The sequence below is a fragment of the Solea senegalensis genome, linkage group LG20 (assembly GCF_019176455.1).
Source record: "Solea senegalensis isolate Sse05_10M linkage group LG20, IFAPA_SoseM_1, whole genome shotgun sequence".
NCBI classification, from domain to species: domain Eukaryota; kingdom Metazoa; phylum Chordata; class Actinopteri; order Pleuronectiformes; family Soleidae; genus Solea; species Solea senegalensis.
The window spans coordinates 13,715,972-13,739,482 of NC_058039.1; the positions used below are offsets into that span (position 1 = coordinate 13,715,972).

Genomic DNA, 23,511 nt, shown 5'->3' on the forward strand with positions numbered 1-23,511 from the left:
TAAATAATCTGGCTGCTCGCCACGCAGCAGACTCAAGCCGCTGACCTTCTTTGGATCAAAACAATCATGTGTGATCACCAACACAAATGGAGACAGAGAGGACGGAGGCAGAGATAGTGACTGCAGAGGGGAGACAAGAGCATGTTACAGGATTATGTTAGATTAGGGCAGTAAGCGGCGATGTAGCATTTAATTAAAGGTGCGTAAACCATGACCTCTAGCCAGTTATTATATTGCCTTAGTGGCATTTATTGACTCCCCACTCTTCTTTTCCCACAGGTATGTCATAACGTCTTTTTTTTCTTCTCTTTTTATTTACAGAAAATAGGTCAGACCACATGAGAAAACAAGAACACTCAGAGAGTGCAGACGTCCAACTGGATTAAAGACTTTGTCACCTGTGCTTTTCAAAACCGGCACCTGATTTTTTTTACATTCTTATCCACTGGCTCCAGAAGACCTTCTCACTTTTATCGTCAAGACTTCGCTGATATATACACATCTGAATTTTAAATTGCCACCAAATCCATAATCTGAAACAGATCTAGTCTGATCCTGCAAATACAAAAAAATTCTGTTCAAATCCATTGAGTTTTGACAGGGAACTGGGTTGTGTTTTGTTTTTTTACAGTTTTGCTCATTAAGAGATGGGGATTTCTTGGAAATTTGATGTCATCGTGTGGGTACATTCAGATTCAGATTGATCCGCCAATAATTGTGGACAGGAAGTTGCCAACAGAGGGAAAACATAACCTCCTTGGTGGAGGTTTTTAATGTCGTCACACCTTACAGGAAACAAATCGACATAATGCCATTTGAGACTTTATCTGCAGAGGAAGAATGAATTCAGTTTGGATTAAAACAAGAGAGACAAAGACCACTGCCGAACAACCAACATCATCCATCCATCCATCCATCCTTCATCTACACGGAATTCATCCTACAGTGAGTGAAGTTCTCGTCACGTTATATATACATTAAAAAAAAAAAAAGAATAATAATAATAGTTGAAATAACCTTTAAGGAAATCCATGGCCTGGCTCCAGACGACATCAGAGAACTTTGGACCTCGGTCTCTTCAGCCCGGCGTGTGAGATCAGTTCTTCCATGGACCAGACTGAAAACCAAAAGTGACAATTAGATTATTATCAGTTCAGCCTGCACAAACATGATTTAATAACAATCATATTATGGTATTTTGTCTTATTACTTCTTATTGTGTCTAATACTAATGTTATGGTAATTATTAAAGCATATTATAATGTTTTTTTTAATCAAAATTTTCATTTCAAACAAATGATTTATTTTTAACGTTAAAAGCTAATTTTGAGGACATTTTTGTCACTTCTGTGCACGTGTACTTGTATTTGTTGCCTCTTTAGGACGTTATTCTGTCATAAACACTGGTCCTAACCCTTAGGACCAGTAGTCCTCATGGAGAGACCAAAAACCAGGAACTGGTGAAGTTTAAGGCTAAGATTTGAACTGTGGTTAGGTTAAGGTTGGGGATAATACTTTAGTCTGTCCAAATGAATGGAAGTCAATGAGGTGTCAATGAGGACATTTTGACAGGTCCCCACAACATTAAAATGTGTTTTTCAGGGTTAAGACCTGGCTTTAAGCTTAGTGTTAGAATTGGGTTTATGTTAGGGTTAAGATAAGGGTAATGGTTAAGGTTAGGCACTTAATTGTGATGGTTAAGGTTAGGGTAAGAGGCTAGGGAATAAATAAGTCCCCTACTACATTTTAAGATGGAGACATGAATGGTTAAGTTAAGGTTTGGCCAGTACTCGTTCTGGTGAGAGTAAGTCTCCAGGGAATGAATGCAAGTCAATGTCATGTCCTCTGCAGTCATGGAAACCAGAGTGTGTGTGTGTGTGTGTGCATGTGTTAATATTTATCCATAAAGCAAACACGTAAAAACATGATAAAAGACTAAAATATGACGGTGTCCTCATGCAGAAGCACGTGCATGTGTTTTGGCACCGCAGGGTTCACACTGTGTACTTTCCATTTGTTGTGGTGTTCTGATGACACACTATATTTGCAGTATAATGTGTGTGTTGGCGCTGCAGCAGTAATAGACCGCAGTAATGAGTGTTTTTTTACACACAGAACCTCAGCCTTATCAGCAAACTGTGTGTGTGTGTGTGTGTGTGTGTGTGTGTGTGTGTGCGTGTGTGTGTGTGTGTGTGTGTGTGTATATGTGTGTGTGTGTGCTCCCAGTTAGTGCAAGACACCGTGTTCCCCAGTGTCGTGCCGGGGAAAAACAACTTCTCACACTTCTCGTACACAAACTGGACGGATTCAGAGCATGAAGAGGTTTAAAGAGTCTTCCCGTCAATACGCCTGCAGCAGATTGGTGTTGTTTTTTTAAAAATAAAATCCCACATTTTAACCCTAGAGCCAGTGATTGTTATGCTATTTTGGAGCTGCAGAATTTTGGATTATCTGGGGTGTGGTTGTATATAACATACCCAGATTTTATCCACCTTAACAAAAGACTTACTCAATAATATCATTTATATCTTAAAATGTGTTTATCTCATCGTTAGGCAGCCGTTCCTATCAAGGATGAGAGAGAGAGTTGCTTTAAAGCAGCATCAATGGTGGAGCTTTGACATCATCGTCTCTCCAAAGTTGCGTTGTTCCCTCTGTGGCGTCTTTTACACCTGGCATCAAGATGTGTTTTCTGTGATCAGATTACAATGAGACAGTGCCTGACCACTTATAAGTACAGGTGTAAATACACCCGAGACACATTGACCGTGATCAGATAGTAATCAGATTTTGGAAACACATTCTAATGCCAGGTGTATATATATAATAGCGTATTATGGCGCTTTTCCATTCTACAGTTCTAGCACTACTCGACTCTAACCATTTTTTTTCTGTCTACTGGATCCTTAAAGAGCGACTCTGACAGTTTGTCGAAAGCCGCGGGAATGAACGGCGCCGTTGTCGAGGCTTGTTCCCAGCTCTGTGCTCACTGGACTATATACTGTATGCTTATGTAAAACAGAAACACTGCCTCGCTCAGATGTCTTTCGGCTCTCTTGCCTCAGAGCGCTGTGTGCTTACTTCACAGGTCTGTACATGCAAAATGTATGAAACTAAATAAAACGCTGTAGCCCGCCCGTCTCCTGCTCGACATGAGGACTCTGCTGTGTCTGTCCTTGGCTCTGTGCTACTGCGAGAACACAGGACACATATTATAACGACATACTAGTAAAACAGCACCGATACTGATTCCCTTGCATTTCTATTACAAACATCACTGCACATACTGGTTTTGAACGGTTTGAGACAGCACTATACGTTGTTTTGTTTTTTTTATAATCAGCCCTTGGCACCCTTCCCTTGGGGTACCAGAGTAAAAACGGTACGGTCAGGGTGGAGCTAGACCGAAGACAAATCAGCAGATTGAGCGACAGAATTCTGGATTTGGAAAATCCAACACAGGAGAATTTTGGAAGTTTTTTTTGTTCCACAGTGAATCTTGGGAGACATTATTTGAAGGTTGAATTGTGCTGCTTTAACAGTTCCCTCACACCTTGTCTTCCTCAAGCAGCCGTTTGTCTCCGTCTCTGTCTCCGTCAGTGCTGCCGTGGAGATGAATCACTCTCTACTTTCATGAGGTCACAGCCTTCTCCCCTGTGCTCATTCACAGCATCTCATAGCAGCAGCAGCTTCATCATCATCATCATCATCATCATCGTCGTCACTCCCTCAAGTAGAACAATGAGTCCACACATCGGACAGAGCTGAGCTGCATTAACACTTCCACGCCAGCCTTTAACTGCGCATCGAGATGTGTTTGAAGCAATCAACAGATTTCAGTCGGTCGACACGTTGCCTTCATTCATTAGTCTGCGCCTCTCGACTGAGCCGAATTGTTTGATAGAAACCCACGGGTGATTCTGATTACACTGTCGAGACCACTTAACTGATTTTCCCCTATGGCCTGCAATCAGTGTAGGATCAGAATGAAACCGCGGGCAGTTCTCCCACTGAAAACGCCCACGTCCTCACATCACTCGTGTGCTGGTTTGTGAAACTGTCGCCGTGCCAAAGCCCTGTCCAGAGAGGTTGGTGGTGCGAGACCCACCGAGGAATGGTCATAGCTATGGCTTTGTTTTAACCCTTAAAGGAATATGTCACCGATTTGCATTTAGCTTTGTTTTACTAGAATAGGGGCAGTATTTTTGAACAATCGCGCTTCCCAACCTCAGTTGAGAAATGTCTTCATTCTTTTCATTATGTGCCCACCTATGACACTTGGTCCTGTTAGCGTAACATAGACACTGTCTATATTCTGGGAATGAGGTCCTGTCCCCCCACGAGTGGTTCTAATGTGTGCAGAATTAGCGTTGCAGTTTCAATCCTCGACCACATAACAAAAAAAAGAATGAATTTACTCAGGGGAAACAATGCTTCAAAAATACTACCCCTATTCTAGTTATACAAAGCTAAATGCAAATCGGTGAAGTACTCCTTTAACTCCTTATATGGACATCCTGGGCATGTGTGTTCAAAACAGTTTTTCTTTTATTTTTGCTCACAAGAACGAGACAAGCAAACTTTGAGCTGTAACTATGACATATTTCCAAATTTGACAAATTCAATCCAATTTAAAAAAATTGTGAATTGCGTTGCAATTTTTTTAATAAAAAGTAATAATTTCATTGGACGCAGAGGTTGTGCTGGGAAAAAAGGGATATAATCATACATATTGCACATCATTATAGCCTCTGTAAATACGTTTTTACATATTAAAATAGTGGGAAAAAAACAGTCTAAATGTCGTTCTAATGTTTAAAAAGCAAGCTTGCATCCAACATTGTGCACTAAGGCTAATAACTAAATAATCATCAACTGTTTTGATAATTGATTAAAAGGTTTGACAAATTTGTGAACGTCATCATTTTGAAGGAGGCAGCTGTGGATCAACATCATCTTCTGTGTTGTGACGTGGTCTTTGGTGTGGGACAGTGACACATTCACACTGCGCACCAGAGCATTTTCAGTCAGAAACGGCCGCCTGATGAAGAAGATGACACGTTCTTATGATAACATCGACTCAGGCTGATGAAGACTGAATGAGGTGGGCCTTTTTTTGTTTTTCCTCTTTGATGAGCACATCTTGAGGAAATCTACAAATATCCCTTGCGTTTATTTTTAAACTGTAACGTCACCGGTGACATCAGAGGTCGCGCTCCTTGCTCGACGGCTGCTGCACCGGTAATTACAGATTACTTACCATTCAGGAAACTCATCTCCAGCAGCTCCTCCAGTTAGATGCATGAACCCTAAGCAGCGCTGCAGAGAGAGCGCTCAGCCTCCGAAAGCACAAAATGTCATCCAAAGGGCTTTCATCATACGTCATTGTAGTCCTCAACTGTAAAAACACAGAATAATCAAAGGTTAGGAGCACTTCCTGGACTCATATTAGGCCTGTAAGAGGTTCTCGTTGGAGTTCTGGATGGGACTGAAAATATGAAACACGACTCACAGTCAAGTCGAGTGGAGAGACTTAACCAGGATTGTGTGAATTCGTTTGTCAATGGTTTGAATTTTAGTGACCTTTGTTTATAATTAAAAGTCACGCACTAGAGTTTCAAGAACTTACGTTTTCATGTGTTTAATTAACAATTATTGGATTGTAAAAAAAAAAAAAACACACTCTTGAAAGCTGTTGATTGTTAAAGCAGAACGAGGCAGGATTTTGACAGCTAATTTAACAGCTTCAGAGTCCAAGGAGAATGAGGGGGGGTGTATCCGCCGCCCCCTACTGTATGTCAGCGGAAAACCAGGCTTGCAGGAAATATTCGCGGGAAACACAAATTCATGGCACTACACACACACACATACACAAACACACCTCCAACCAGGTACCGGCTATAGCGATAGTGTTATTTTAGATGTTTGAAGAAAAGAGGAAGAGGAAACGACTGTGTGACGCGAGGAAACACCGGAGCGGCTAATTGTGAACGGCAAGAACAGGCAGAATCATGCAAAACGGATGCCAAACTGCCGTTTTTGCTCTTGTAATTGTACAAATATCTTTGGGATAAACTCTGTGTTCTCTATGTATTTATGTGTATTTGCACTTCCTCCATGTTTGCTGTTGTTGTTGTCTGTTGCTGGTTTGTTCTCGACTTGGTGGTTGCCCGTTTCTCCAAGGCTTGGGTTCACCGGCTTTTTACGACAGTGGGGAAAAGTTCTGCTTTAAGTCTCGACTCTGTACTACTGCTCTCTGAAATACTGATGTTTTTATTTCGTTTTTTTTCACTTTTAGTTGGAACTTTTGAGACAGTCTAGTGTCCTTTGTTAGCAAACCAAGTCAAATGTGAGATATGATTGTTTCGGTTGCTCTGCAGTTGTTGCCGTTGCCAGTTAAGTAACCTCTTTACTGACGTGTACATGTAGTAACTTAGCAGGAATGGCCAGTAGGAGGCGCCCTCTCTCTGTGAACTGCCCTGTGATTGGTTAGAGTGACACACCAGGTTTCTCTCAGGCTGCAAACAGTCTCTCAGATTACTTGATTTACGTTAAACTGAAGGGTTATTCAGGAATTATTGATCTTTGACAGTCAGCACACACAGAGGACGTTGACGCAGTGATTACTCAAAGACAAACTGATACAAACAGAAAAGTCCAGTGTCTCTAACAAAGGATGGAAACTTTTTTTTTGCTAGTTTGAAGAGTTGAAGAGGAGTTCTTTTTCTTCCTTCAGCAGGGCCTCTTAGAATTCAGGCCGCATGCCAGTCAACTAAGATGAGATGACTCATGCCTGTTACACCATGCCTATGCATCCATCCCTCAGCTGCTCGTCAGTCTCATCTGTTTCTGCTCTTCTTTGTCTACCTTCACTGCCATTGTCTCTCCCCGTCTCTCTCACCACAGCTGAGAAGAAACTCATTGACTTCATTCGTAACAAAGACCTGAGGAAAAAAGCCACCAAACAAAAAGCTCTCCTAATAAAATCTACAACAGCTTAAGTCAACAAGAACACACTCCCTGCTTCATCTCCCCGTTTTACGGCCTTTTTCGACTGGAAACTTTTTTTGTGTGTGTGTTGCTCAATTATCTTCAAACTCTCTCCCTCCAAAGTCTAGAGAGAAAATCGGAGATTTTACATCCAAATTCACAGGCTTAAGTGTGTTGTTATCATGACTTCAGTGATATAAACCCTTTATTCAGATTGACCTCAGGGACTCAAACTTACTCTGCAAGGCAGCAGTAGAACAGCAGCTCCTGTGTTCCCGGGAGATAAAATCACTTTTTTTTCTCTGTGGAGTTTGATGCAGGTAGATTACAAACAAGTATGTCCTTTTTAATCATTGAAACACAGGCACACATGACTTCCATTTGGACAGCTTAACAAAGCCTAACCCCTCACCACAACCTAACCACAATTTAAACTTTAGCCCTAAACTTCAGAAATGGGGTTCTGCTTCACTAGAACCAGGTTCAGGTCTCCATGAGGAGCTGACACGGTCTGCTTTTATGTCAGAACATCCCTCATTTTGCGAGGCAAAAAAGCTTAAACACCGTCCTCTTCTCTGCCGCCAATCTGTGCCCTCATTCTAAACATATCTCCTGCCTAATTCTCCCGGTTACGTAACGCACAATTATACAACCAGTTCACTGTGCTTCTCAAAGACTAGTCTCACAAGGGCACCCGCTGCAGTAGCTGCAGTAGTGAACACTGTAGTGGTGATCAGGAGGAGATGTGCATGTCATTTTAATAAAGAGCTGGAATAGAGTTAAGTGTCCTCATGGACGGGTGATTAGGAATAACGGGCGAATGAACAGGCTCGAGTGAAAATTGACAATTAGGATTTTCTTCCTGTGGTGACTTAGAGCAGAACTATGCAGGATTTTTGAGCTAATTTAACAGCGTCGCAGTCATTGAAGAGAAATGTTAAAGTTCTTGATCTGTGTCAGAATTTGAATCACCGCTGTTAAATTTATTCATTTATTTTTCTTTTTTTGCTTGGGTAGTGGCCCTGGTCTTCTTGATGCCCAGATTCTAATGTTGGACTTTTTTTTAATTATTATTATTATTGTTGTACCAGAAGCCCGAATCGTTGGTGTTACGAGCATAATCGTCATTGTAGATCGGTTTGGAGTGAATATTTTTCATATGGAAAAATGATAAATTAAGTTGAAAAAAAAAAAAAGTCCATGTTTCTGTTTAGCAGCAATTGACCAAAAAGCCGTTCATTGTCGTCGTAGTGCAATTCTTCTTGTGGATGGTGTTTATACCCAGTGCATTACAGCTCCACCTACAGGCCTGGCATATATACAACAGCTTTAAAGGTCATTTTGGTTGGTTTGTTAAGACATTTCCTAGAGTGAGTCAATTTTAAGAATGAAACATTAGAAGACCGGGGGTTCCCACACCTTGGTTGATATCAGATTCAAGGATTTTTCAAGGGACTTTCCATGACCAGTTCCCTCAAATTCAAGGATTGAATGTGCTGACACAGCTTAATAAGATGGGAGGGCAACCATGGCGTCCACTTTGGGATTCAAGTGATTGCCCTTGGGATCTTGGTCAAAGTCAGTCTTTGTCATTTTCTTTGGTGAGGCAGAGATCTTGGAATTTTCATTTCCCAAACATCACTCACGTCCATGGCGGAAACAGTAGGTGGCGCCGTAACAAACAAGGGAGACATTTACCTAAATATTAACTTCTTTCTTGCCCAAAATTCAATCACTTTCAATGAACCGTGTCCATTTTCAAAAACGGACCTGTGGGAACCCGTGGATCACAGAGGGAAAATTCAGTTTCTCACCTGAACAGTGTCTGTTTTTATAAATGAAACAGCACTCGTGTGGTCGTAGCCTATAAGCTCCCCTCCTCTTTTCCTTGCTGTTGGCCACAAGCTTCCCACTGTTCATCCACAACAAAGCCTTACATTCCTGTGATCATGTGACCTCCTCGAGCCCCTCACCCTCTAAAGCTACAACAACCACCACTGCTGTGAACGTGAGAAACTAGACTAACTCAGGGGTTGACGAGGGCTTGATTTAGTCCACTTTTGTCACCGTTTGCTGAAGCTAAAAATCAAGCGCGGTAACACAGCCTGAGGCCGAACGTCCAGATGTTTACCAGTCCACAGGTTGGGATCAAGATTAAACATCTGTGGTTCACTACATTCCAGTCAGATGCAAGACACAATATCAGAGAAGGTCAGCGGACCAGCTGTTAACATGGAGCACCTGCCTCACATGTACCAGCCACTTGTGAAACAGATAAAAAAAAAAAGAGCATCTAGTTAATTTTCTGCAGCTGTAAAAATAAGCCAAGGTCATTTGTTTTTTCTCATATTTGGGGGAAGAGGAGGTACTTTCAACACTATTTATAACAGCGCCACATTTTCTTCCAGGCTTAATTAGTGTATTTGGAGACTGTCCCTCAGCAGCTGCATTATGAGGCTATGACCAGCTCAGATGGCCACGGTCAGGACAGATCAAATGAGGGGGAAAAAACATCTGTCACGCAGAAGAAAAACCAAACACATTCTCGTCTGATGATAAGATTTGTAGGAAAAAGGGGGACATCGAGGGAAGAAATGTCCTTGCAGTGTGAAAAACGAGGACAAGCGGAAGGTTTGGCTTTTACTTCTCTTTTTTTATGTCTCACTCGACGGCAGCAGGAGGCGTTTTGATTTAAAGTGACAGTCAGGGTTTTTTTTGTTTTCTTTTGAAGTGTGAGAAAGTGACACATAGTCAGAGCTGACTGTGCTGTCTGCATGTGCCAAGAACCAGACACAGACACTCACTGACAACATGAAGCATGAGTAAAACACTGCTTTTTAGTCTAAGGCTGCCTCACTTAAAATTCAAGTACAAAAGCAACCTTAATTTAAATAACACCAGTCAGGGTTGAGTCTAAAATCAATACACACATGAGACCAATCAATACAAGACTCAAGTCAGTTGCAAAAACACCCAGTCGAGCCATTGAGGGTTAGTTTTAGTTTGTTTGTGTTGAGGTATGACATGACTGCAGGTGATTTTAGCCACAAAAAGCTCTAATACAAATATCTTAAGGATATGCCCCACAATTTATCTCACAGTAAAAACAGCCTTTTCCAAATGGAAACTGCACTCTTCCACACCAAAGTCCATAGAGAAAATTGGTGTTTTTAGCTCACAGATACACAGGAGCGACTGGTCCACTGCTGCCTCATTTGGAAAGTTTGTGTCACTTAGATCATTTAGAATTACGGATTTAATGATGCCGACTAAACAAAAGAACACATTTGAACTTACTGATGGAGGCGACAGTGGATTAACAACACTCCTGTGTGCTGTGATGTAAAAATACTGATTTTCTCTATGGACTTTGGTGCAGGGACTGAGGGTTTACAAACGTCCCAATTTAGTTAAAAAAAACAACTTTTAAAAGGCCAGATTAAGCACAATTTGAAAAATCTGGACCACAATTTGAAAAATCTGGACTTTTACTTCACATTGTGAAGCTCAAGTGATCCTACAGATTAAGATGCATGAGACATTTTTTAATTACTTAAATTAAAGTAACTCGATGAGTGAAATGAGTCAAATCACCACAAACCAGGATCTTTAAGGTCCATCAGAAGAGTCCTGGACTATGTGCATTACTTTCCAGACCCAAATAGTCTGTGCATTATTATCCTTATATATCCTAACGTACAGATGTATGTTGACCGTGGATAAGGCTGAGGGTCACCTGCCTCCCTGTCTGCTGCTTCTGTTACAACTCTAATAGGAGGAAATGGCTTGTGGTAAGGACAGGATCCAGCTCTTCTGTGGGAGTTTAATTCAATCACAGCTCCGGTCAAAAATGAATTAAAACTCTCATTAAACCCCCCCTCCCCCCACCCATGTGTTCCAGAAACCAAGTCGGCTGCTGCAGGCTCACATGAAGAGATTTGGGTGTTACATAGACGCACCAATCAGCTCTGCAGTTATCTGTCTGTGAGTCAGCCATCGGCCTCTAATTCCCTCATTTTTCTTTTTTCATTTTTAATTTTCATTTGCAGCGCTTGCTTGTGCTCACCCACACAGTGAACTCGGTGAAACCAGTTGAAGATGGTCCACATAACAGCAGGCCGTGTGGAAAACTGTGCCGTTTACGCTGACCGAGCCACAGCGCCTCCCTGCCTCCACTCATATCTCACTGAGCACAAGGAGGATTATACACCGCAGTCCACATCACAGGAACCACTGACCTTTCCACAGTACACTGTAACTAACCACTTTGGACTGTGGCCATTTATTATATATGGAGCACAGCGGCAGAATGTGTTGTGCCAGAGACAGAAAGAGGAACTTGTGTGAAGGTGCTGGACCAGCAAAGTCTTTTTGTTTCTGTGGCAAACTGTGGTACGTGTACCACCAGTGGTACGCGAGCTTCCTCTGGTGGTACTTTGAGGAAAATCAGAAATACTGTTCTACTGTACCAGCCGTATGTGATCGGAGTGGAGCTTATATTGGTATAAAACGTTTGAGAACCACTACTCCAACTCATATGAAAGTGAAAAGTAAAGGTTTTATGGAATGTGGTTGTGTTCACTTTCAATGAAAAGTCCCAAAATGGGAGAGACATCGTCTCCGAGTTTCTCGGACTCGCCATTGTTAGCAGTCGTTAACAACGCTCTACGTAGTATTTTACTCACACAAATAGCGTAGCAACACGTCAAATGGATATAAACTGAACAGTACGACTGATTTATTGTAAAACAAATACGACATAAGTGCAATTAACTGTTTAATAAGCAGAGTGTTTTTACTATTGATGAGAGTGTCTGGGTTTATGAGGTTGCTTTGACTTTCCGAATTAGAAATGCCTTGAGGGGGTGTTTTCGAAATAAAGGAACGCAACCTTAACTCGGAAATTCCAACTTTTGATTACAACTGGAACGCAACAATAGTGGCATTTCATTCCATTGACAGAAGTCGGAAACTCAAATGTATCTCAGACTAGTAATTTTAAACCAAAACAACACAAAAGGTGTAGCAATATGTCTGCAGTTAAAAAGTAAACAGTACTATGTGTACGATTGATTTAATGTGAAACAAATATGACATAAGTGTAATTAACACTTATTGACACAACATTAACCACAGAATGTGGTAAACTGACACGAGTGGCGGCCATATTGGAATTCTACGTCTGGGTTGATGAGGCTGGTATGACTTTCCAAATTGAAATTCCTTTAGTTAAAGTGTCCTGGACTAGCCACTGTTAGCAATACCAGAAGATAACGCCACGCTACATGGTATTGTATTGTACATGGTAACACATTTTGCGTAGCAACACGCCTACGGATAAAAACTGAACAGCACAATGTGTACGATTTATTGGGAAACAAATACGACAGAAGTGCAATTAACAGCAAAAGTAGCAGAGTGTTCTAACAACTGACGCGAGTGGCAGCCATTATGGAAACTTATGCCAGGGCTTGACTTTCCGAGTTTGAGGGGGTGTTTTGGTTGAAATACTGCCCCCTTAAAGTGCTAATTTCGGACTACAACATTCCATTGACAGAAGTCGGAAACTCAAACATCTCAGACTAGCCACTGTTCACTACTGTTAGCAATACCAGTTTGTTTTTATCTCACAGTTTGACAGTTTTTTTCTGGCTGGAGACTGAAGTTTATTAAATGCTCATTTCGCTGGACCAAAGCCCATAGAAACATTTTTTTTTGGTTCTCAGGAACATATTGTTGCTTCTGTTAGTATATTCCAGTCACTGTGGTAATTCTGAATAAAGGATTAATAATGCCGTCACAACAGCAGAATCAGCATTGACTGTGAACTAATTTAATTAATTCACAAAACAAGAATTATCCTTTTTGTGTATTCTGGGTTTGTTTTTATTGTGTATTATTCTTCCTCACAGATAAATTGTACATTTTAATTCTCTGCCAGTTGACAGTCAGAGATGAACAACAAACTCAGGGTTAAATAAAAATAACCTGCTGCTGAAATAAAAAAACCTTGAACAAACTGCAAAACTAAACTAACATGGGTTTGTCCTTTCTTTATCAGCTGCCTAAAGGTTTGTCTTCATAAGGAAAAGATGTGCCTTTTTTTTCTGTCTCCGTGAACTTTCAAACGTAAAACACGAGCGTCCCCTGCTGTTTCATGTGTGTGTGTGTGTGTGTGTGTATGTGTGTAAACTGTGTTGCCTTCAGGAGCTCTTTATAATAAACTACTACTACTACCAAGGAACGGCACATGTGAGGAATTGTAAGGAAGATAGGCAAGGATAAATAATAATGTAAGATAGATGATTATTATTTATATCCTTATTTGTACTAATCCCCGTTAATAATCTATTGTGTTTCATCAAAATTTCTACAGCGTTATAACTAAATTGTGCTGAATTTTATTTGTGTTATCTTTAACAATACTTGCGAACTGTCCATTATTTTATTGCTTAAAAAATTAAAACTTTGTCCAAATTATCCATATTGGTTTGTATGAAAGCTGTTTCCACCACATGAAAAAAGTCATAATTTTAAGAGAATATCCCATAATTATGAGATGCTATGTCATAGTAATAAGATACTATTTTGAAATGATGTCTTATAGTATCTCATAATTATGACATAGCAATTGCAACCTAGTATCTCATAATTACATATGTGTCTCAAAATTACGACTTAGTATCTCATAGTTACGACTTAGTGTATCATAATTATAATTATGAGATGTTAAGTAATATTATATATTTCAATATATTAGTAAGTCATAATTATGAATTACTGATAAATATATTTGAAGTGGCTTCTATAGTATGGTTTTGAGTGGTAAAGTGTGACATTTAATGCTGTAATTATGCATCATATATACTACATATACTGTACAGTTTATACATATGCTGATGTAATGTGATTTTTAACAAGTTGGTGAATGGGTTTCACCTTAAAGTATCAATTTAAAATCAGACAAGTGGTAGAGTGATAGAGATAACTAAAACTCTGAATGAGATAGTGTATCATTGTTCTTCTCACAAGAATATACCTAACGTGATTAGCGATAATAAAAGCCAAGTGTCCGAGGCGTCCCTAAAGGCAGCACAGTGTTGAGTGGATGGACGATATCGTGGTTCTTACACGTGTGGAGCTAACGCGTGGATCCATGTGTTTTAAGGGGAAACACAGTAGACCGGCGTCGCTGTTTAAAAAACAATAACAACCTTGTGGGTCGTTTCCGTCGTGCGTGGTTTGTTCTGAAGCTACAGCTCTGGTCGAATAATATTTTTGCTGGTGAGTTTGAAATGTGATACTTTAGCTAGTTAGCGAACACTGAAGTTACGACCTAAAAGATGCTGCGAGTAAATTAAACTTCCGGTTACGAATCGAACCTGAACACACCACGCGCTACTACAATGTAATAATTGTTTGTTATAATTCAGACTATTTTTTGCTGTTAACACATCGGTTTCTAAAATACAGTGCAATGATTTTTCACAATAAACCTAGTAGCCAGCTACGCTTATGTTTTATTTTGAAAACAATGTAGACACATGCTGGTCTGCTAGCTTGAGTCGGTGATGGCAAGTGGGGCGTCAAAGCTCCACATGGTCGTTCATAGTGTGTATGTTACGTTTATCCGGCTATATTTAAAGACTCAAGGGGCAACAATGGCTAGTAGTGGCCGAAAACGATGACACGGCTAGTAGTTAGCTGAATGCTACATGCGCTCGCGGTTTTTACCTCTTGGTGTCGTTCACTTTGCTGACGGTGGCAACACTGGTGGGTGGTGCTTTCCTCTTCGTCTCCCCCGAGATTAGCGGTGGATGGCGAATTACGCTTTTATACCCCGCTCTTTATTTATGTTTGATTAACACTCTTAAATAAAACATGGCTTTGTCTTTCTGGCAGATTCATGAGCGAAATCTGGAATTGCCCGCCCGCGCTGCGGGCCGCAACGTCGTGTTTATCGAACACCGTGAATGTGCCGTGCTCTGTGTTGTGGGGGAAATTTAATGTGTTGTGCTTTCATCTTTGAATACGTATTAGATTTAATAACGGTCAATGTTGTTTATTAGGCCGCCGTCTTTATTAATAAACACGTTGTTTGTTTGACTGTGTTACCTTGGCAACACGTGTTAACGTCCATATTTTAGGACTGAGACATGTAAGTGGAGCCATTGTTTTTCGGGAAATTACAGCAAAAATGTGCAATTTACTGTACATTTTCCCCAACTTGAACATAAGCTGAGGTGATACGAATAATTACACAATTATAATACACAATAGTAAAATGTCATCAATTACAAAATATAAAATTCTTAAATGTGCCACAAAGGGGTTATAATTATACATTATATACGTCTAACTTGTTTTAACTTTAAAATGTTTACTTAACATATTGTCTTATAGCAAACAATAGTTTAAAGTGAGGTCCTTTTTTTGCAGTTTTTACGATAATATTGTCAATAGCAATTATTTAGGATAATCTTTCTCCTTCTTACCTATTGGTTTTGCAGTTTTTAAACTTGATTTCTATGACTATCTGTGTATTATGCTGTTTTTATTTAAATGTAAACATGAACACAGCTTGAGGGCAAAGTTATCAGAGCGGGATGATGTTGGCTGTTCTTTGTTGTTCTCCCCTTAACTTTCCTCTTACTTAGTGTCCTCTGTTTGATTGAAGACATTGATCTTCCAGATACCAGAGTACAATGATGAAGTACATCCTTGTAACTGGAGGCGTCATCTCAGGCATCGGTAAAGGAATCATCGCAAGCAGCGTGGGCACAATCCTCAAGTCATGTGGCTTACACGTGACCGCTATCAAGATCGACCCTTATATCAACATTGACGCGGGGACATTTTCACCGTACGAGCACGGTACGTCATCAGAAAGGATAGTATTTATCAAACACAGTTCTAATATATGTTAAAGCGACAGTCAGGGGTGTCTGAAGTGTGCTGACACATTGTCAGCTGCAAGTGGGGACACAAGGAAAACGGGTTTCTTAAAAGTTTTAAAAATGTATTAAATACTGTATCTCAGAAAAGGCTCACAGGTAGATAGTTCAACTTTCAGGTGAAGCTAAAAGCAGTTTTTGTTTTTCACGCTGTTGATGATAAAACCACATTTAAAACCTCAACATTCACTTAAATGTACACATGTATGTGATGCACACCTGTCTAGGTGAAGTGTTTGTGCTGGACGATGGGGGTGAGGTCGACTTGGATCTGGGGAACTACGAACGCTTCCTTGACATCCGGCTGACAAAAGACAACAACCTGACCACCGGCAAGATCTATCAGTCTGTTATCAACAAAGAGAGACGAGGAGACTACCTGGGCAAAACAGTGCAAGGTAAACACCTGCTGCTCATGCCTGAAAGAAGGAATCAACAAGTGGACAACAGAATAATATGGTGGGGGTTTTTTTGTGTTTGTTATTCCAGTGGTGCCACACATCACAGATGCCATCCAGGAGTGGGTGGTGAAACAGGCCACGGTACCAGTGGACGACGACGGTTTGGAGCCACAAGTTTGTGTAATAGAGGTAATAATGTCCAGCCGACATATCAGATTTTCTGTCCTGCGTGAAAAGATGATAAAAAGATGATAAAAAGACGAAACAGAGGCTGCCAACAGTGTCACTGATGATGTGGGTGTCTGTGTGCGTTTGCAGTTGGGAGGCACAGTGGGAGACATAGAGAGTATGCCTTTCATCGAGGCCTTCAGGCAGTTCCAGTTCAAAGTGAAGAGGGAGAACTTCTGTAACATTCACGTCAGTCTGGTACCACAGGTAAGAGAGTGACAATTTCACACACCACGGGTTTTAATCTGAGGGTAAATGCGCTCACAACCTCACAGGCTGACGCTACGTCCATACTACTCTGTTTGACGTTGCCTTAAAAATCATATGTTAGTTACACTTGTTTTTGAGTTACTCTTTTAGTATTGTGTGTCTATAGTCTCTAGGTTGTTTTCAGCCAGTTTAACGTGTACATTAACGGTCTGTTGTTGTGTCCAGCCGAGCGCGACAGGAGAGCAAAAGACCAAACCGACTCAGAACAGCGTCAGAGAGTTGAGAGGACTGGGCTTGTCACCTGATCTGGTGAGTCGGTGGCTGTTAGTTACGTTTTGTACATCGTGAATATCAAAGTAACCTTCTTGGTACCCTGAGACACGTTTTCTACTAAGGGGGTGGACTAAATTGCCCATCACAAAGTGGCATTATTTGAAGCTGCTTCTCTAAGATCAACACGCTGCAGATCCCACAACATCGTACATAACTCTTTTCTTCTTTGCCAACAGATCATGTGTCGCTGTTCCACCGCTCTGGAGAACTCCGTCAAAGAAAAGATCTCAATGTTCTGCCACGTAGAACCACAACAGGTATATAAATATATACTTTAATAATATATATATATATACATATATATATACACATACACACACACCGACTCTCTTACTCACTGTGCTGTCATGTCGCAGGTAATCTGTGTGCAGGACGTGTCATCCATCTACAGAGTGCCGTTACTGCTGGAGGAGCAGGGGGTGGTGACTTATCTGAGCAGGAGGCTGAACATGCCCATAGAGTCCAGGCCAAGGAAGATGCTGACCAAATGGAAGGAGATGTCCGACAGGTGGGCCAGCAGGACATGTCGGCAATGATTAAAGAGGCTTTTCTCAAGTGCAGTTTTGACTCCAGGTGTTTACTCTGCCATGTTGGCAGGAAAAGCTTCTGCCAACAGTACACAGTTGTTATCGTCCAGCAACTTGAGTACGGCGTGTTCCATGTCTTCTGATTGGATAATATCAATGTCAGCCAGTCAGTAATTGGCTGGAACTTTGGCACGGTTGTTTTTCTTCTTCATCTAAAGGGATTTAATGCATCCATGATGTTGCATTACTGCCATCTTCTGAAATTAGAAAACTCCTGCACTATCCAGTCTTTATTTTCTCTTGAGTCTTATCCTTTTCTCATCCTCTCAACTCCTCAGTCTCATCCTCACGTACAAAACAAAGTGTGTATGTCTTAAACATGCTGCTGTGGCACACAAATACCACTATGATAAAGTTCAGTTCAAGCCTCAAAGTGGAACAAACTGAACTAAATGTGGCTGAAAACATCTGCTCTGCTGCTGTTTTCCCCACAGTTTTACATCAGGGAGGCAAGTGTGTAATAATGTGCCGTCTGTGTCGTCCTCACAGGTCAGACAGGCTGCTGGAGCAGTGCTCCATAGCTCTGGTGGGGAAGTACACCAAGTTCTCAGACTCTTACGCGTCAGTTATCAAAGCACTGGAACACTCTGCCTTGGGCATCAGTCACAAATTGGAGGTTAAGGTACGCACACATTGTTGAGTTGTATTAATGGTTGAGCACTTTCCAATTTAAATCTCTTCTAAAAACGTGGCCTGGTTAAAGCTGTGATGTCTCCTCTCCTCAGTATATAGACTCGGCGTATTTGGAGCCCAGTACTCTTCAGGATGAACCAGTGAAATACCACGAGGCCTGGCAGAAGCTCTGCAGTGCTGAGTGAGTCCTGAGCTTTCATCGATACAGTTAACAAACACAGCTTGACCATGACAGTTGTAGTTTCATCCACTGTTTGGTTTTTTTCTGCTTCTCTCCTCAGTGGAATCCTGGTTCCTGGAGGATTTGGCGTCAGAGGAACTGAAGGAAAGATTCACGCCATCAACTGGGCGAGAAAACAAAAGAAACCTTTTCTAGGTAGCTGCCACTGTAACTCCTGTGATACAGTGTGTGCGTATTTGCTGTGTTGACACGGGGTGAAGTCAAAAACCTTAAACACTGTTTCTGCAGGCGTGTGTCTCGGGATGCAGTTGGCCGTATGTGAATTTGCCAGAAACGAGCTCGGCTGGGAAGGTAAAACTCCTGTTTTACAACGCAGGGGTGCAGTCTTGTGTTTTTCACATCCCTGTAAAGTAAAAAAAAAACACGTTTTGAGATGATTAGAAGTTGATAGGTTCATTAAATTAAGTGGAAAAAAGCTTTACTTTATGTGCTTTTCATTTACATTTAATTAACTGAACTACAAACCAATAAATCAAACATGTTTTGCTAATGTTAATGTTAAGGTCTCCGTTTACAATGCAGCTAATGACATCCTTGCTTTTTTTGCACTTAGACGCCAACTCAACAGAGTTTGACCCAGAATCAACGCATCCTGTGGTGAGTTTTTCAAAAGAAATACGCAATCAAATTCAGTGTCATTTCACCTGAGGAGAGAACTCAAGTCCAGACACGACCTTCTGCAGGTGATCGATATGCCAGAACACAACCCCGGTCAAATGGGCGGCACAATGAGACTCGGCAAGAGGCGAACCATGTTCAAGAACAACACCAGTACACTGCGTAAGACACTTCAAATTTACTCTCTACAAATAATTCATGTGCCTGGGTTAGACCTGGGCAATATATCAATATTATATTTATTTAACGTGATATAAGACAAGAAATGGTCTTAGGTAATTATTTTTATATGCTGTGGAACAAAGAACGTAGAACATTTTCATATTTAAGGAGATAAAAAGAATTTGTTTTAAGCATTAATAAACAAATATACTCAAACTGAATACATGGCAATTAATCTCACATTTGTTCTTTGTTGCAGGCAAACTTTATGGAGATGTAGAATATGTGGATGAAAGACACAGGCATCGCTTTGAGGTACGTTCTTAACTGGTTACTGAAGTCAAGCTATTTTATTATTTGTTTTCGGTTAATCGTTTGGTCCATAAAATGTTGATCCTTTTGAAACCTTTCAACAAAAATAGTTAACGTTCTTATTGTCATCAAACTTTCAATTATTCAGTTTTAATGATTTGGAGCAAAGAAACCAGAAAATGTTCACACTTTAGAAGCTGAATAATCTAAGAACTTGTTTTAATCATTAACAATAACACTCAAACTAAAGAATTGAATATCAGAATAGTCAAAGATTTATTAATCGTCTTAGTAATCGACCATCAGCTGCCCTGATTTCTAAAAAACAGTCATAGAAAGATGTCTATTTGTCTGCATTTTTGAAACGGAGTGTCCTTGTGCAGGTCAATCCTGAGCTGAGGTCTCACTTTGAAGGCAAGGGCTTCCACTTTGTAGGTCAAGATGTGGAAGGAGAACGAATGGAGGTCATAGAATTAGATGGTATTGACATTTTTAATTTTTTTATCGTCTTAACTTGCAGAATTTCACTTCTATCATTGATACGGTTTGTTTTGTTACTTTAACCGTCATCCTGTCTTTTTCAGATCATCCATATTTCATAGGAGTGCAGTATCATCCCGAGTTCACCTCCCGCCCCATTAAACCGTCACCACCGTACCTCGGTTTGCTGCTGGCTGCCGCCGGGAAGCTTCAGGGCTACTTACAGAAGGGTTGTCGTCTGTCTCCACGGTAACCTCAACACCATTCCCTCACGTAAAAACCATAAACATTAAAAACAACAAAAACAAAAAACTCTCGTCTCCCACAGGGACACGTACAGTGATCGGAGTGGCAGCAGCACCCCAGACTCTGAGATTTCAGAGCTGAAGTTACCCTCCATCTCCAACGAATGATCTCAACTCACTCCTTTCTGTTCACTTGTAAGAGTCACTGGAAAGAACTGACACTCGCTGAGAACATGACTCCTCACTGCAACAAATGGATCTTAGCTACTAAAGTAATTCGGCTGACACATCTACTAGTCACTATTTTTCCAAGTGGAAGCTTAAGTTGGAACTACACACCCCCCTGCACTAAAGCCCATAGAGGAAAAGCTGAATGTTAGCTCATGATGCAAAACATTTAGTAAAGCGGTTTCCAAACCCTGAAATGGTCTCATGTGTTTTGTTTTAACTTGTACAGAATAAAAATGGAATTACTCACGTTAAAATCAAGTTGCAGCTTGTGATGAAGTTCTTTGGCTTTAGTTGGCACACTGAAGGCTAAAAGGTCTTCATTAGATAACTATACTTCTACACCTCAACCCTGCACTACTACATTAGTTTTAGACCGACATCATTAACATGTGAACACAGCATGTCATTTGCCCCTGTGGCCTTATGTTTAGGTTCCGCTTCATGATAGACAACCTTTCAAGGCTCCAATGTAAAGACTAAAGAAATGTATTCATGTTTTTAAACTTTTATTTCTCTTTAAACAGTTCCATCTTTGCACAAATCATTTACATGACAGTCTACACGTTTCTTCTTCCAGGGCCTGCAGCAGGTCCAGACTTCCTCTGGTCCAACACATCCTCACACCTGAAGTGAAAACAAAAGGTTACTATGCAGTTAAATCTCCTGCAACATTCTAGAGAATCTTTGCCTGATCTCAGTCCCATATCCGCAAGAGTCATCCAACAGTCCTCATATTATTAATTAGTGATCATCATAGATCAGTTTACAGCTATTTGATAAACAAACTTTTCACATACCTTTGAAACTAGGAAGGCATCCATGGAGCCCAGACAGCCTGAAGAACTTCACCTCATGAGCCTGAGTGATGTCTGGAAATCAGTAAAACCCATTAGAATCATAACCCTGACAGGATGTGCATGTAGGACAGCTGAGTGACTGTAGATGACACAAAGAGCCACAACAGCCAAAGACCATCCTGTGTTTTCTTGCATGCACTTGGAGAACCCTTGAACTACGGAACAAGCCCAGGTCCTTAGGATAGCATGCTGGAATTTATAACTCCAGTTAATACGATCCAAGTCAAAAACTCAATCTTACCTTCACACCAGTGAAGGTCATCTGGCCACTTGTTTTTCAGTCATGGTCACCTAAAGAGAGCACCAGCTGGTTATTTTACAGTTTTAAACCCCATTGCTACTCAATTAAAATGTTTTTTTGTGGCTCAGTTCCATTAAGTGTCTCAATCAGACCTATTTCAGTGAGGGCAAGTTTGTCATCACAGCCAGAATTATACAATTAAAATAGGACTCAAGAACTTACATTTAAGTGATGTTGTTCCTCTGCTTTGGGTTCTGTGTCATCCAAAAATGAAAACCTGCAGAGAGACAGCCAATTTATTTATAAGGGGTAAAATGAAAAAAAAAAGATTTTAGTCCACTACATCTACTGCACATGTAGTAGACTAAAACACTGGTATTGACCACACATTAGAGCAGATGTCCTTTCCCAAAATGTTGCTGAAACAGTTACTTTTAAACTGAACAGCGACCGTCGGTGAAAGTCTTCATCTTGGCTTCGTTTTGACCATTCAGTGCTACATGAGAGCATGAGCGGCTTCGATCGGAGCCTGTTGCTATACAGCATGAACCATAATCGAGTCATCTTACCGGTTTTGGATGCAGTCGTCCACACTGGGAGTGGTTTGATTGAGCCATAACTGGTTTAACCTGGAGAGAATACAACACCATTTAACTGAAATACATTCAAGATTTTATAAAAATAAAAAAATAAAAAAGTACACATTAGAAACAAAGTTGAAGTCATGTTACGTTCCAGTATTCACTATACCGAAAGTAAAAAGACATGACCATAACAACGATAATCCAATAACCTAGGTCATATACACCCTCCATACTTGGAATTACCTAAAATGTTAAAAAATGACAACTATTGTTTAAACAGGAAAGAAAAAAAACCTGAAACTGCAAAACCAAAACTTAATGCAAGACGGTTCCCCAAAACGCGAGTCCATGGTGATGCTATAAATTTTTATTGTATACTTTCTAGATAACAGTAATAAAAAAAATAAAAAGGTAGTCGTTTACTGGTCTTTCGTACTTTGCAAAAAAGGCATTCAATCTAACAGGTGTACGAAAAATGTTTCAATGTGGTTTGTGCAGAAAAAAAAAACTACCACGTGGTCAACCCGCGTCTAGCAGTATAAAGTTAACTACTGCTAACCAGTTTCTAAAAGCCAGGGCCGGTGTTAGCTGCCTTTAGCTAACGCATATGTAAATGTAAAAAATGTTCACGTTATTTAATAAGTGTAATATAACGTTGTTAAAATGACTACGGTAAAGCAGTGACCGGGCCCTTCTGACCACACCAGGCTGCTTTTGCTAGTTACGCTAGCACACTTAGTATTCACATAGCTAGCAAACATAAAGCATCAATTCCATGTAGTTTCATGAGGCATTAAAAACGTGTGCAGAGTAAATATTAGTGTGTAAATAAAACAGATGATTCTCTTAAGTCTTACCATTGTAAAATTTCAGGTTGGTTTCCACCTCATGGAGAACATGAAGAAGAAGAGAACGGAAGGCGGTTCCCATCCCGTTTTATACAGGCTAGCCCCGAGCAGCTGCGCTCTGATTGGCCCGGAAAGGTCACGCGCGCACCACTTGCATGATGGGAGATGTAGTGTTATAACTTTATTTTTTTACATATCCGTTGTATTTTGGGCCTTTTTTTTACATTTGAATGCAACACTTTTTAAATAGAAGTACATATTGACGGAAAATACATAATTATATGTGTATAGTGACACAATAATGACATTATGGAGCGAGAGCAAAGCCGGAAGTGGGGTGTCCGTTGTCCCACTTC

General features: G+C 40.6%; 1 protein-coding gene, 3 long non-coding RNA genes and 3 other non-coding genes across 8 annotated transcripts in view; 2 read left to right on the forward strand and 5 right to left on the reverse strand.

The window, feature by feature from the left end:
- The window catches only part of LOC122786259, a 29,949-nt gene extending 12,410 nt beyond the window's left edge, over nucleotides 1-17,539 (reverse strand). The window contains exons 1-3 of the long non-coding RNA XR_006362424.1: nucleotides 17,455-17,539; nucleotides 5,261-5,398; nucleotides 1,018-1,117 (exon numbers count right to left, since the gene is read on the reverse strand). This is a non-coding gene — a long non-coding RNA (uncharacterized LOC122786259). The remainder of the gene's footprint in view (nucleotides 1-1,017; nucleotides 1,118-5,260; nucleotides 5,399-17,454) is intronic.
- LOC122786258 lies at nucleotides 82-1,086 on the forward strand. Its single transcript, XR_006362423.1, has 3 exons — nucleotides 82-199; nucleotides 322-945; nucleotides 1,025-1,086. It is a non-coding gene; the product is annotated as an uncharacterized LOC122786258 (long non-coding RNA).
- Nucleotides 14,088-20,819, forward strand: LOC122786211 (CTP synthase 1). 2 transcript variants are annotated; one of them, XM_044052352.1, is made up of 18 exons: nucleotides 14,088-14,274; nucleotides 15,668-15,864; nucleotides 16,172-16,342; nucleotides 16,434-16,534; nucleotides 16,664-16,780; nucleotides 17,009-17,092; nucleotides 17,293-17,373; nucleotides 17,473-17,624; nucleotides 18,193-18,325; nucleotides 18,429-18,517; nucleotides 18,618-18,712; nucleotides 18,806-18,868; nucleotides 19,131-19,174; nucleotides 19,261-19,357; nucleotides 19,617-19,672; nucleotides 20,053-20,149; nucleotides 20,254-20,398; nucleotides 20,478-20,819. In XM_044052352.1, exons 2-18 carry the CDS (start codon nucleotides 15,696-15,698, stop codon nucleotides 20,560-20,562), a joined length of 1,779 nt encoding a protein of 592 aa, XP_043908287.1. In that variant the 5' UTR covers nucleotides 14,088-14,274; nucleotides 15,668-15,695; the 3' UTR covers nucleotides 20,563-20,819. The 2 variants fall into 2 exon arrangements, with proteins under 2 accessions (XP_043908287.1, XP_043908288.1); XM_044052353.1 differs by having other exon boundaries at nucleotides 15,683-15,864.
- Nucleotides 20,820-21,114: 295 nt separating this feature from the next.
- LOC122786253 lies at nucleotides 21,115-23,246 on the reverse strand. The gene is made up of 6 exons (XR_006362417.1): nucleotides 23,165-23,246; nucleotides 22,293-22,352; nucleotides 21,946-22,000; nucleotides 21,724-21,773; nucleotides 21,423-21,494; nucleotides 21,115-21,249 (listed from the first exon to the last, which is right to left on the reverse strand). It is a non-coding gene; the product is annotated as an uncharacterized LOC122786253 (long non-coding RNA).
- Nucleotides 21,312-21,388, reverse strand: LOC122786985. Its single transcript, XR_006362532.1, has one exon. It is a non-coding gene; the product is annotated as a small nucleolar RNA SNORD99 (small nucleolar RNA).
- LOC122786977 lies at nucleotides 21,541-21,674 on the reverse strand. Its single transcript, XR_006362525.1, has one exon. It is a non-coding gene; the product is annotated as a small nucleolar RNA SNORA44 (small nucleolar RNA).
- Nucleotides 22,120-22,256, reverse strand: LOC122786968. The gene has a single exon (XR_006362517.1). It is a non-coding gene; the product is annotated as a small nucleolar RNA SNORA16B/SNORA16A family (small nucleolar RNA).
- Nucleotides 23,247-23,511: the final 265 nt, after the last annotated feature.